This window comes from Helicoverpa armigera, chromosome 11 (assembly GCF_030705265.1).
Source record: "Helicoverpa armigera isolate CAAS_96S chromosome 11, ASM3070526v1, whole genome shotgun sequence".
NCBI lineage: Eukaryota > Metazoa > Arthropoda > Insecta > Lepidoptera > Noctuidae > Helicoverpa > Helicoverpa armigera.
The window spans coordinates 7040365-7054312 of record NC_087130.1 but is presented as its reverse complement, the minus strand read 5'-3'; the positions used below and the strand labels follow the sequence as shown (position 1 = coordinate 7054312).

Below are 13948 nucleotides of genomic sequence, written 5' to 3'. Positions count from 1 at the left end.
TGAATGAAATCAGAAGCAGTGATTTCATTCGATTTCGTAAGACTGATACCTGGGAGGCCCAGTGTTTGTTATAATTTAAGTGTTGATTGGCAGTGTAAGATATGAGCTTGGCATTTTATTAAACCATATTTTTGCAATTGAAATGGTAGACGTAAAAATGTATATTGCTACGTAAACGTACAATCGAAAAGCCGTAAACGTAAACCAACGCAACAAAGTTACTCTAGCTAGACGCTTCATGTACGCGTCGCTTCTCATTGAACCAGCTCTAATATAAATCCACCGTATAAGCTGTTTATCCGATCTAAATTGGAACAACCATTTGACGACCATATTATTTGAATAATCACCTTGTGCCACAGTTGCCATCGTGCAATTTAAATACAATTTTTTGAAAGCCCTTCGACTTTTTAACACCCATGAACAGCCAAGTTGGTGGCTTCTGGGATTGTCTTCGCCTGTGCGCTTCAGTTCACTTTGCATCTCATCTTTCAGTTGTGGTATTCTTTAGTTCAGCGGAATGTATCTCGCGCAGCACAACCGTGACAACCGAACACACAAAAGAACATGTCCAATGAAATTAGGGTAGCAAACATGCAAAGTGCACCGGTGTAGATATAACACTCATAATTAACGTCGTAATGGACTTTTAAGTTAATTTTAATTACTAATCTTTTTTTTTATCTGTATTTTCAATCATTTTTTTATTTGATACCCATAATTTCTGTAATGCTGGGACTATCTTAGCCTTAAGACGAATATTCGTGATATGGTGCAAAGTTACCTAGATGGTCCTAGCGGGGCAATGGAACAAGACTTGAATGAATAAAAGATTTTGTCGCAAAAAAGACGAATTATTTTATGTGGCCACCCACCTCATATCGTAACATATAAGCTTCATGATGAATCTTCGTCTGCTAGTGTAGCCCCGGCATAAGGAACAACTATTTACCATTACTAATTTTATAGTAGTCAGTCACAGAATTAAGAATTTTCGTCAGTAAGTCAGTAAGAAATTACGAAAAGCGACTCACGAAGGACTTTTATATTTAAAAATGTATCGTAAATTAATAACGTAAGCTACTTTCGTAAACGGAATTTACAAGTGTTAAGGCGAATTTACTACAAAAAGCTAAAACATTTACTCTCTCAATGAACATACATAATTTACTTAAATAAGTGACAAACTATATTTACTTTTGTAGTAACACTAACGGAACAATGGTGTTTAGTGCTCATTTATCTCGCAGTTACTGCGCAAAGCGCTGTTTTGGCAGAGAATTAGTCATGACATCATTTTATATTCAATATTGTTTTCTACTACATTTATCCTACATACATACATACCTACCTTCACTCAAAAAATCAAAACGTTATGGATATTAATTGTTATTTTATTATTCAGGTTTCGCAGTTTTAATAAATAATGAAATAAAATTTGACGTTTATTTTGGCATCCTGAAATTGAGCTTATAGTGAAGGTATAAGTTATGAGTTTAAAGTTTTTATGTATGAGTACCTATGTACATTGTATACAAGACTTGATTTACTGCATTCACAGTCAATAAAATGGTTATTATATTTGTGTCTTATCGTTTATTAAGAATATTTTATATTTAAGCATTTCACATTAATCAAACACTTCACTGGAAATAATAATAATGACTTCCTAGCCAATTGTCCACGTCGCGTCGGCTGTTCTCATGTAAGTTCAGCCATTTATAGTCAGTCAGGTCAGACATTTATAGTGCACAAACATTTCAGGTGCCCTCCCCATTCTTACACTTTCATAGACCGATGGGATGGAAAATCCAACACGACCAGAGAGAGATCAGGCGCAGGTTTACGTGCTCTCCGATGCACGGGTGTAGCGATCACTAACTTCCTTACTGGGCTGCCTTCTGAAAGTTTCCTAAACCCACAAAGCGATTTCAGCCCGACCCGGGAATCGAATCCGAGATCGCATGCACAACAGTCGCACTATGCGACAACTGGACCAACGAAGCAATATAGTAGTAGAGACAACATTCACTTCAGTCTTATAACAGTTTTTTTTCCTTAGGTATGTCAACACGCAGCAAGAATTACGACTTTGTATGTGACGCGGGGCTAGCTTGCTCCCGGCTCAAGTCGTGTTCCGCGTCAAAATCGACAAGTATCGAAGATTGCGTGTAGTCTTGTATTCTGGACCTCCCTCCGAGTCTCCAATCGGGGTATGTTCATGAGATTTTCCCCTCATGAAAAAAGCTTGATAAGGTATCAAACATTAACTTGGGGCGTCAGGGTTCAATAAATAAAACATATAATTCTGTGATAATGTTTTGTTTGTTCACTTTAAATTGCGCCACTGCCATAATTTGCTAGTCAATTTAAATGGAAGTAATGCTTCTATATAATGTTGTCTGTCACCATCTTGGAAGCCTAGACTTCTCCAAACGTTAAACATTTTCCCAATAACTTTCGTACAAACAGATCCAGACATCTTCACAACCACGACACTCTTCTAAGAAACAATACCTTCTAATATATATACAACGTATATTGAAGTCAAATTAATATTACATATTTCATTTCAATCGGGACAAATAAAACGCATTGTTTCATAGAATCGTCATTATTTTAGATACAAGACAAATATATTTAAATGTGTGAAGGAAACCTATTTAAGGATCGTTATCTTTAACAATTAACAATGTGTGAAAATATATTATAATTTATTGCTTAACTATTCCCTGAACGGAATCCATTTTAGAGATCAATTTCTCTATTACATTCTTAATAGTGTGTCTAAATAAAAAATTGCAGCTTATATTGAAATTGAAACTGTGTTGGCAGTATATTACAGACAATTAAAACAGCTTTTTTTGTTTTAAATTTAAATTATTTCTTTTAGGTATATGTCACAAGCGTTATTATTTGTATATAAAACTAAACAATTACAATTACCCTTCAAACAAAGCAACATTCTCCATTAACAATATATGAGTTGAGAAGAAGATGAAATCAAAACTTTTTCTTAGTACAGAACTGTAAGCATATTCAATACTTTCGTATTACGTTACATTATAGATGAAAGTGTATATTTTTTAGTATATAACGAATTAGGAGGAAAGGTTCTTAATTAAATGATATTACATATATTCGTTAATATGAATTACAATGAATACCAGCATAATGTTTGTCTATTACGGAAATATAAATACATATTAAAAGGTAACAGTAATTTACTAAAACATAATTACTCTCAGTCATATTTTTATTTGATATTTACTACTTCTATATGGGGTCAACAAAAAGAAACTGTAATAACAATTTGAGCAGTGTTTAAAACTCATTTCATAACAGCTGCCCTAAATAGATAAAAATCTACAATGTAGGTAAATGATACTACACATAATAAAATTAATTATGTAAGATCACACTATCTGTAGCTAGTGGGTATAGCTAAGCAGTTTCGTAACTTTTCGTTTACATTAAAATTTAACTATTCAGAACTGTGTTGGCATAAATGTAAAACAATTAAAATGCACTAAAAGTATCAGGCAGAAAACCCATTGCATATCTCCTAATACAACAATGACACCACTGGGTAGTTGTTATCACACCCGCGCGGTAAGCAGCTGAAGCAATACTTTATTTTGCTTCTACTTCAAAATGAACAATTTAAAGACCGCTTGGAATAGTACTCTATACTTTACAAAAGGCTTGTTATAAATAAGTATATAAGTCCTTATTTCTAGCTATTACTTTTGTTTACGCCAATCACGATCATATTACTCTTAGTACAATGGAACTTAACATTTCATTAACTACACAATTAACCTTTGACTGCCGTAGAAAAACATGCAAGCTAACGTCGGTATGGCTTAGATATAATTTAGCTTTAACTATTTAATAACTTCTTATGAGGTCACTATTTGCGGTTACGGGCAAAGGCTGAATTTGGCAGTAATTAATCTTCTTTATCTTAATTTTTAAATATCTGTCAACTACAAATAATAATAATACTAGTGTTAACAAATTGCTCAGTTTTTGATAGTATGGCAGCAAACCATAGACTCCTGGAGAACTGTTTCTATTTTCCGTATCCGTGAATACTTAATTAACTATGAATTTAAGTCCATATGCTATCTATTTACACAAACAAGTAGGCACATACCAGCCGCGGGTCAATGGTGCCTGGGGTAGTGGTGACCGTTACTGTACCTGAAATGTAATAAGTGTGCATCATATTTGGGAAGGAAAATGTGCTGTGTTATTTTATTTAAAACTCGCAGTTTCAACTGCGTTCCGAGATATTACTGAATGAAATTTAGTCTATGTTACTAGGCGGTAGGGAAGATAGATTACCTGTTGTTAAATCGTTTGTACTTGTTGCTATGATGTTTATTGAAGTGGTGCGAGGGGCGTCGTTCATTGCGATATTTGTTGAAATTACCACCCCAATGTGGCTTGTTCTGCTTTTCCTGTAAATTATGTTTATACATAACAACTGCTATTTACCTTAACCTGTATCTCGGTATAAATAGATACATTATAATTCGCTTTATTCAGGGAAAATAGTAGAAGTCAACAGTAAAAATAATCTTAGCGCATAAAAACATTGCTTATTTAATAAAAACTATTTTATAGTCAGATAGAGTGGTGTAATTACCTGGAAGGGATTGTAACCATTTCTATTGTTGTTGAAGCGATTGTAGTGATGAAACTTTTTCACTTTCTTGTTACGTCCTCGATCCATTTCATCTGTGGCTTCGAGAGCTCGCTTGCGCTCTTCACGACGCTCTTCGAATACCTGGTTTAAATTAAAACAAAAATACTTTTGAATCAATCAAAATTTTGGTGAAGTCCACACGATTTTGCTTCAGGTACTTTTAGGTATATACTTCGGTCAGATAGGTCCCGTCCCGCGTCCATACCGCGCATAACCACCCCCGCTGTCTGCGTGCCTGTCACGCGAACTCTGGGAGTCGGTATGTGTGCGGACTGCCAGGTGATGAATGTTATAATGTACCTGTCGCGAGAGTGCGCTGTGCGTGCCGTTCCACGTGGCCACCGCCGCGCCGTACCCGCGGTGCGAGCCCGCCTGCAGCGCCCGCGCCGTGTCCGCGCCCGCCAGCACGCCGCCCGCCGCCGCGCCGTTCGTCCCGGCGCCGCCACCTGTGCCCGACCCATTCGCCCCCGCCGCGCCTCCCGAACCACTCCGATCGCTCAGCGGAGACATGCTGCTGACGCTCGTGTTCGGACTTTCATCATTTTCGGTTCGACGCTCTTCTTTTTCTTTAACCCTGAAATTGTATTACGAATATTGTTAAAAGGTAAGAGTTCCCGGAAGGCCTTCATGCACTAGGCGACATAAATCTTCAAACATTTCATTTAACTACCAGAATGTATCCGATAGGAAGCTCCTAACAGAGATGCACAGTTTTTACCCTCAGGCAATATTTATCTTCATAAATAGGCAGCTAACGAGCCGAGCGAGCGCACCGCATATCGTGTTATAGTTATCGCCAAACTCAATGGTGGCTCGCCACTAACCTCCGAGCGGAGGCAAGCCCATGCGGCCCTCAACCCCCGCGCGCCCTGGCCGTCTGGTGATACTTTAAAATGGTTTATGTGCACACGCAACATGCTCAAATGTAATTGATAGGCGATCGTACGATCAATATAATGCGACAACGGTCGCACGACGAAAACTAAACAATTTCGTATGGCATGATCGCGCGACTTTCAATAGGACATTCGGCATCGGGTAGTATGTTTGACCGCACGGTCGCGCTATCGCCTGAAGGGCGGAGGAGGTCGCGACGTACTTGGTGCTGGTGACGCCGTGCAGGCTGGGGCTGAGCAGCGGGCGCTGGCTGCGCACGGTCCAGGCGCGGGCGGGGCCCAGCGTGGACACCACGAGCCCGCGCGGCGACGAGCAGCGGCTCGGCGCCGCCAGCGACCGCTCGGTGCGCTCGTCTCCGCTCGACTCGGAATCATACGGGACCAACCTCGATCCCGTGCAGCCGTTCCTGGGCGACACGCCCGAAGAATCGCTCCTGTTCATCTGCTCTTCCAATTTCTCTAGCGGCGATTTAGGCGTCTTCATTATCTTGCTAGTTGAAGCAGATTTTTCCATATTCTTTGAGTTAATGACGGATCTGAGGTCTGACTCGCTCTTTGAAAGCTTGGGTTTAACTTGGCAGTCGTCACCATTCTGACGCTTGATTACGAAGCTTATTTTCTTATCGTCGTCCACTTTGTTGCCATTCTTTTCTATGCCATTCAGAATCTTTGGAGGCTGAACAATTTTCTCTACTTCACCATTTTGTTTTACAACCCAAGGTTCAGAATTGGAATTACTGGACTCTGACTTTCCCAGTGTACTATTTAGAATTATGGGTTTGTTTTCTGGTTTAGAAACTTCTACTGAAGTGCTATTAAGGAGAACTGGCTTTCTCTCATCATTTCTATAGAAAGTTAGTTTTAATGGACTTTTTTCTCTGTTAAGAATATTGTCTGGTAGCTGTGGGCCATACACCACACTCGAGGAAGAGGCTGCCGAGGTGGATGTTTCCTCTGTGGTGTTGTCTTTTTCAAAGAACATAATATAAGCATTTGTACCCAGCACAGCAGACAATGGTAAGGGTCGAACACAACTGTCATCAAATTGGTAATAATTCCCATTTGGTGCTTGGCCTATTGCAGTGTAATGGCCACAATTTTGTGAAGGTCCGAGGTGAGTGACTAAACTTACTAGTTTATATGACTGAAACAATAGAAAAATCTATTATATCAACTTGTTTAAATCCCTAGTATTGCATTTAAAATAAATCAAGTTATTTATATTTATAGATCTATGTCTTATTAAATCCAAATTTAGTATGATAGATATTGACCATGCAAACTTACCAACTGTTGATGACTTTTGTTGTACATATATTTGTTTAAGGTAATCTTCTTTCTAAATTGCACATGTTTGGAGAGCTTCCCGCCAGCCAGTGAGAATCGTTTTAATGCTATACAGAGCACCATAGGAGCGCGCTCAATGAAAAACTGTTTAGTGGCTGATACCTGAAATTAAATTTGAAATAATGCTTTACAAATGAATATATTAACCTTTATTTAATGCAATGGTTTTATGTAAAGGGCAAAAGTAACTGACCTTTTTATTGCATGCCTCACATTTGTAACCTAAATCTTCTAACCTTTCTCGAGAAAAAAAGGAATCTAATGCTTCATCTAATGTTGAGTGTTTTCTTATATCTAATAGTAAGTCCTGAAACAAATAAAATTCATTATGTAATCTGGAAAACCATATAAATAATTGGTAAATTGTTTTGTGCAAGTAGTAGTTCTTACCTCAAAATGCTGGTAGGTGGTTGATAAATGATGGCATGCAAGACACCTGACTGTGGACCGTAAGTATCCACCCAGAATTTGATTCAATGGAGTTGTCTCCTTGCTATATTGTTCCAATTTGTCATGGTTAACAAACCGATTCAAATAGCATTTTTCCATAGCTTCCACCAGGTACCTAAAAAACACAATCTTTTTTACCACTGCACCAATACCATGCAAGAAAAAAAAAATACAAACATCAATCATTTTAATTATGTCACATTCTTACATTACATAATAATCAACTATAATATATGGTTATTAAAGTATTTCTTACCTTAAAAACTCATGTGCATCCTCTTGCCTGCCTGGAGTGAGGTGTCTACAAATAAGGCGTAACTTGGAGTAAACCTGCCAGGGCTTAATTGGTGCTCCACCACTCTTCTGGGTAGCCATCAGAGTGGCGCGCATCCCGCATATCACACAGGCTTCTGAAATACCACAATACATATTCTGATAACACATTTTTTTATGTTATATTACACAATATCATCAACAACCAAAAATCTCATGATTCAGGTGGTCTACACATTATTGACCTATACATACCGAATTAACTAAATTAATGGGACAATGAATGAAGCATTAATAAATTGTCCATCATTAAATGGAAAGGCTTCATTAGCATTGTGTTCTGACATCAGATAGGTTATGTATCATTGACTTTTAGACAGCATCTTATTCATTAAGTAATCATGTTTTTTTTATTTATAGCAAGGATAAAGGAAACTAAGCACATTAAGCTTACCTTGTTGATTACATTTCTCAGCATGGGTCACTTCCATAACCAGCCAGTTTGCAAAAGCAGGCACATGGAACAGAGCCTGCAGGGTAGAATTCAAATAGCATGTGTTACCCACATTTTGCATGCCGGCACCAGCCGCCCATGCACTTTGCCATCCCAAGTGTACTTTTTCAACAGGAAATAGAACCCTTTTGGGTTTAGGTAATCCATCTTCAACATTTTTGTTGTTTTCTGAAACACAACAAATTCAGCATTATTTATGAGGAAAATGTCATATTCATATTAAGTAATAGTGTCTTACTAATTGGTCAACTTTATATTTTAATTCAGAAAACAAAAACCTATAAATTCTTTAAAAAACAGCTGTCTTCACTTGTGGACCATATGATAGGCCTACTGTCTGACTGTACAGTTTGTTAGCCTGCATCAGTCATGCGTCACTAAGCAAATAAATACAAAAAAATCAAATACATACAACCTTAGAGTGTAAATAGTAATATTTTATTACTTGCAAGACTAATGAAATAAGAATAGAGAGTTCAATGTACTGGAGATGTTTTCATCCTTAATATCAACATCACAATTATTTCACTTATGTAATACAAAATTCACTAATTACTTAAAAATTACCAGTGCCTTTATTTACTGAATGAAGACTAGTTTACTCAAAAAGGAATAGATTAGAATGCGATAAATGATTCCATGACGTTTATTGACAAGTGACCACAAGATATTATAACCTCTAAACTGATCTTATCGCGCATGTAGATAACAAACAAACCTACATTATTTTTAGTATCATAATCATAAAAGTAATTACCTGAAGCTTGGCCGGCAGAATTACACTCTTTTTTCAGTAGTTTATTATCATGCACTGTTTTTTTAGGTCGGATCACCACGTACTTAGATTTCAGTCCGTCGAGAACGTTACTTTGATAATCACCAGATTCTTCAAACTCAATCTTAGACAGAAGCACGCTTTTGGCTGATGAGTAGAGTCTACTATCCAACAATGAAGAACTTTGGGATTCGTCTGGGGTAAGAGACAAACGCAATGCGCTTGTTACTGGGTCGCAAATGGAAGCGGGCATTTTACCTCCAAAATTGCAATATCACGATATCAAAGCACAAAGCACTTCATATTTCAGTTAACTAGTCCATGTATAGCACTAAAAGATTTTAACGGAACCTCATAAAATAGTTCTGTAAACATGTGTATTTTAAATTAAATGCTGCAAAAGGAAAACGAAAGGAATCAAACACGACTGATCCTGGGATCCACGCACGACAACCGGACAATGTTGCCAAGCATCAAACCAAAGAAATAAAAAATTTCAGATTAATCGGTTGACAGGAAGAGGGTGAAATTTGAATTACTAAATTTGACCCAAGAATAAATAAAACAAACGGGGTGAGCTAAATAAAACCGTTTAAAAAAGAGGTGCTCAGTGTTTTAAAAATGAGAATCCATATAGGTACACCGTAGGGATAGCCATGCATGACGATCAACTAAATTGTGCAATATTGCGAATTGTGCAATCATAATATTTATGATTGCACAATTCATAATGTTGCGCAATTTATTTGATTTTCTTTAGATTACTTAACATAGAAATGTTGAAAAGTAATTATGCAATTAGTATAGCATTTAAAATAACATAATCTGCTAAAAAATGTGCCACTATATTCTAATGACATCATCTGTTTGCTCAGCCTTTTCCCAAACTATGTTGGGGTCGATTTACATTCTTAACTGTATGCACCTGAGTACCAGTGTTTCAGACGAATTTAAGCTGTGCAGGGTATCTTACTACCTGTAACCACTGCAAAAGATTTTCAGCCCACAGTTTAACGTGACTTGTGCAACAATGGAAATAACTTGCCGTGACGAGATGATTGCATTGATCACCGATCCAAGGACTGACCGCACCAAGCATTGGTTGACGTCGTTACTTACAAGACATGGGCTATAAGTCTGTAGGAAATGAAGGAGAAGTAGTGGATCTCAGAACGGAGCCTATCTACGGGGTGGGTGGTAGGTAGGAGCTAAGTAATATTTCTTTGGGGTAGAAGTAAACTCGAAAATACTGGCAACTTGAAGCTTGTCTGTTCTGTCAAGCAGCCAAATGTCAAATCAAAATTTCTGCTTATCGATTTGGTTGGGATTCTGTGTTCTGTTGTGTAAATTCGGCATTTTAAATTATGTCATGATAGATTTCTAATTAGTTTTAGAATAGGTAAATTACAGTAAAGATGAATTTATTAACTGGCCAATGTTTCATGATTTTATCAGGTAAGCATATTGTAAGCACGAACTACTACTTATGTTAAAACTGTTTGTAATATCTTTCATTTCGAACCCGATTTGCATTACAATTACAAATTTAAATAAAGTTTGGAATATTAAACTAGTACAAAATTTTGTAGTAACTCATTAATATATTATGTGTAATGAATCTTATGAATGGCATGGGATTTAACCAGAGTAAATGTTTACGCGCTTGTTTTGTTGCAGCACTTTGCGTTGTTTCTTCGTCCAGAGTTCTAGAATTAAGTGACAAATTTATCGATATAAGCAACGATGGCATGTGGTTCGTGAAGTTCTATGCGCCATGGTGTGCCCATTGCCGCAGGATAGAGCCTATCTGGGCGCATGTCGCTCAGTCGCTGTACAACAGCCCTATAAAGGTGGCGAAGGTTGACTGTACTAGGTTTATGGCCGTAGCTACTCATTTTAAAGTCAGAGCATACCCTACAATAATGTTGTAAGTTATCATTCAAATTAATATTTTTTTTTGTGTACTGTAAGGTATGCATTATTGTTGATTTGCTTTATTTGTTCAACAGTATTAAAGGCCCCTATCGCCATGAGTATGTAGGTGAAAGAGTGAAAGATGAGATGGTCAACTATGCCCTTCGCATGTCACAACCGGCTGTTCAGAGACTGTCACAAGCTGACAGCCTTGGGTACCTAAAGGAGACACATCCAGTCTTCTTTGGATATGTGGGAAAACAACAAGGAGCATTATGGGTATTATTACTTTATACTTATATGTCAATGCATAAGGTCACATTTATAAACAATGTTTGTACTGTTAACACACTAATATAAAACTTAATGATTCTGATTTTATTTTCCTTGTAGGATATGTTTACACTTCATGCTGAAAAGTATCAACCACATACATGGTTTTATGCTATGTCACATGATCTTTTGAAAAATGATGTTAAAATTCCTAATGAAACTGCCATATTTGTGTACAAAGAGGATGAAGCCTACTTTTTTGAAGGTATCTGTCAGGAAAATCTAAAGTATAAGAATATTAGATTGGTTGCTTGAATGACAGTCACAATTGATTATAACTCAATTATACAGCTCAGTGCTACATTCACAACAACTTTAACCTTGATTTACAGCAAATCCATTACTACTCCAAGATAGAGAAGCCTTAAATGTAACATTAGACAAATGGATCAATTCCGAGAGATTTGGATTATTCCCAAAAGTCACTCGATCAAATATCAACGAACTAATGGATATAGAAAAATACATTGTCATCGCTATTGTCTCTGAAAATAAGTTGAATGAAATCACACAAACAGAGAGGGACTTTAAGGACATGATTGAGAGTATCATTAAGTAAGTAATTCAGTCATGAAAAGAAAATCTTTGCTTCCTTATTTTAAACAAACTTATTTGCTGTGTGTTCTTACAGGAAGAGAAAACGCCACCTTCATGAAAGATTCCAATTTGGGTGGATGGGAACTCCTGAACTAGCAAACTCAATAGCCATGTCTGAACTGACAGTTCCTCATCTGTTGGTTCTCAACTCTACAACAGGCCACCACCACATGCCTGATGATGACCCTGTCCTCATGACACCTGAAGCAGTTTCAATCTTCCTTGACCAAATAAATAACCAAATGGCACCGGTACAGTATTATTCTTGCTGGCATCAGTTTAACTTTCAGAATCAAATTATAATCTACATATACCTACTTCTATATATCAAACACATACATGAATGTATAAAATAAATAAGTGAATGTAATGTGTGAAAATATACAATATCTATCCCCTATATATCAATTCCCTGTAATAAAATTATTTTCACATTCAGTTATAACGATTTTTGTATCTAAGGGTCAGTTCACACCGAGACGCGACGCGACGCGACGATACTCAAAGAGGCCAATGATTTCGCGCTGCGCCGCTGCGCCGCGCTGCGCCGCACAATGTAATGTGTATCTTTTCGTGTAGTGAATAAAGTATATTCTGAGTCGCTCTGTGAAAAATGTGCGCGCAGCGTCGCGCCGCGTCGCGTCTCGGTGTGAACTGACCCTAAGTGCGCTTTCAGACGGGCGGATTTATCGCGATATTCTGCACAATAAAAATCTGTCGCACGACTCCAAGGATTTATCGTTTGGATTAGTGCTTCTTAACATTGTTTATTGTCAACGAAGAAAACAACAACATCTTATCGCCCCGAAAGTCGATAATTTGAAAGCGCTCTTAAACTATTTTAATATCCAAATCAGGAGTGTTAGCCTATATGTAGGTACACCTTCTAATTTATAATCTTGAATCTGTTATTTTGTCTTCAGACGTATGGTGGGAACAGTTGGCCAGTACGTTTCTACCGAGGCTTCTTTGAAGCAAGGACCACTCTGACGAATATGTGGCGCGGAAACCCAGTATTAACGGCGCTCGTTTTTGGGTTGCCCCTCGGCTTCTTGTCTCTCATATGTTACTCTGTGTGCTGCGCTGATATACTTGATGCAGAGGAAGAGGAAACACCAGGTATGGATTTTCAAAGTAAAGTTATTCGCGCAAAACAGAGATCGCAAACTTACCGAACAGACACAAAATTTTATTTTACGCGTGCGTGCTCTAAAGATTAAACATATTATTTCATTGACGACAATATCAATCTGATAACTTCAGCCTTCTACTACTATGCCACAAAGACGCGTAAGATTATCACGAATTTGAAATGAAAATGGAAGTAGATCGATTTCGTGTTTTTTTTTATCGTTTTTGCGGATTCAGGGTTTGATTCTAATTGGATATTCGTGTACCTATGTGTGAAAAAGTCCTGTCAAGATTATTTAGTTAAGTGGTGATTGAAAATTGAAAAATCGATTTTGGGGTATTGAAAGAAATATTTTTGTTCCAGAAACACACGAGAAGAAGGACTAGACATCCAAACCGTCGAATATTATAATAATTATAATTAACCATTTTTAGTATTTTTACAATATTGGATATAGCAATTAAGCTGTTTTTGTTTGCTAGAACTGTATCTTTTGCATTTAAAACGTATTGTTTGGACTGTCTCAGTCAGTGACACATTTATCAGTGCACTGCTCATTTTAATTAAATACCCATTATTATTTTGGAAATCAGTCTGAAATCGGAGTGGAAGTCACGCCGAATTGTGTCAGTCAGATCTCATGATACTTAAATTTTACCTGCCGAATTGACTGGATTTAACTCTGTAGCATACAATTTTAAGTACCTACCTGATGATTCAATTACATGAGATGAAAAGCCATAATCGTTATAACATTCATTAATGTCTGGATACCTATATTATAATGAAGATATTGGGGAACCAGGACCTGTCGCGCCGGATGATAGTGTGTTAAAGTTTTCTTCCTTTAAATTATCAAATTGTCGATATAAATACTGACTTCAATACGTATCGATATGACGAATGTCTCCGATGCGATCGATAGTATTGCGAGTAAAATGCAATACCTTACCTAATTAGTTTATAATGTTAAGTTTTCTCATGTCCATTGTCACTATCGGGA

General features: G+C 37.2%; 2 protein-coding genes across 3 annotated transcripts; one reads left to right on the top strand and one right to left on the bottom strand.

The window, feature by feature from the left end:
• Nucleotides 1–2306: 2306 nt before the first annotated feature.
• Scny (scrawny) lies at nucleotides 2307–9442 on the bottom strand. Of its 2 annotated transcripts, none has more exons than XM_021339380.3 (11): nucleotides 8952–9442; nucleotides 8135–8362; nucleotides 7664–7817; nucleotides 7348–7522; nucleotides 7151–7264; nucleotides 6898–7059; nucleotides 5814–6754; nucleotides 5015–5288; nucleotides 4655–4795; nucleotides 4351–4466; nucleotides 2307–4206 (listed from the first exon to the last, which is right to left on the bottom strand). In XM_021339380.3, exons 1-11 carry the CDS (start codon nucleotides 9220–9222, stop codon nucleotides 4170–4172), a joined length of 2613 nt encoding a protein of 870 aa, XP_021195055.3. In that variant the 5' UTR covers nucleotides 9223–9442; the 3' UTR covers nucleotides 2307–4169. The 2 variants fall into 2 exon arrangements, with proteins under 2 accessions (XP_021195055.3, XP_021195057.3); XM_021339382.3 differs by having other exon boundaries at nucleotides 5997–6754.
• Nucleotides 9443–10251: 809 nt separating this feature from the next.
• Nucleotides 10252–13632, top strand: LOC110379615 (protein disulfide-isomerase TMX3). Its single transcript, XM_021339352.3, has 8 exons — nucleotides 10252–10424; nucleotides 10647–10896; nucleotides 10979–11162; nucleotides 11277–11421; nucleotides 11549–11771; nucleotides 11848–12064; nucleotides 12737–12932; nucleotides 13309–13632. The coding sequence occupies exons 1-8, from the start codon at nucleotides 10385–10387 to the stop codon at nucleotides 13329–13331; spliced, it is 1278 nt and encodes a 425-aa protein (XP_021195027.3). The 5' UTR covers nucleotides 10252–10384; the 3' UTR covers nucleotides 13332–13632.
• Nucleotides 13633–13948: the final 316 nt, after the last annotated feature.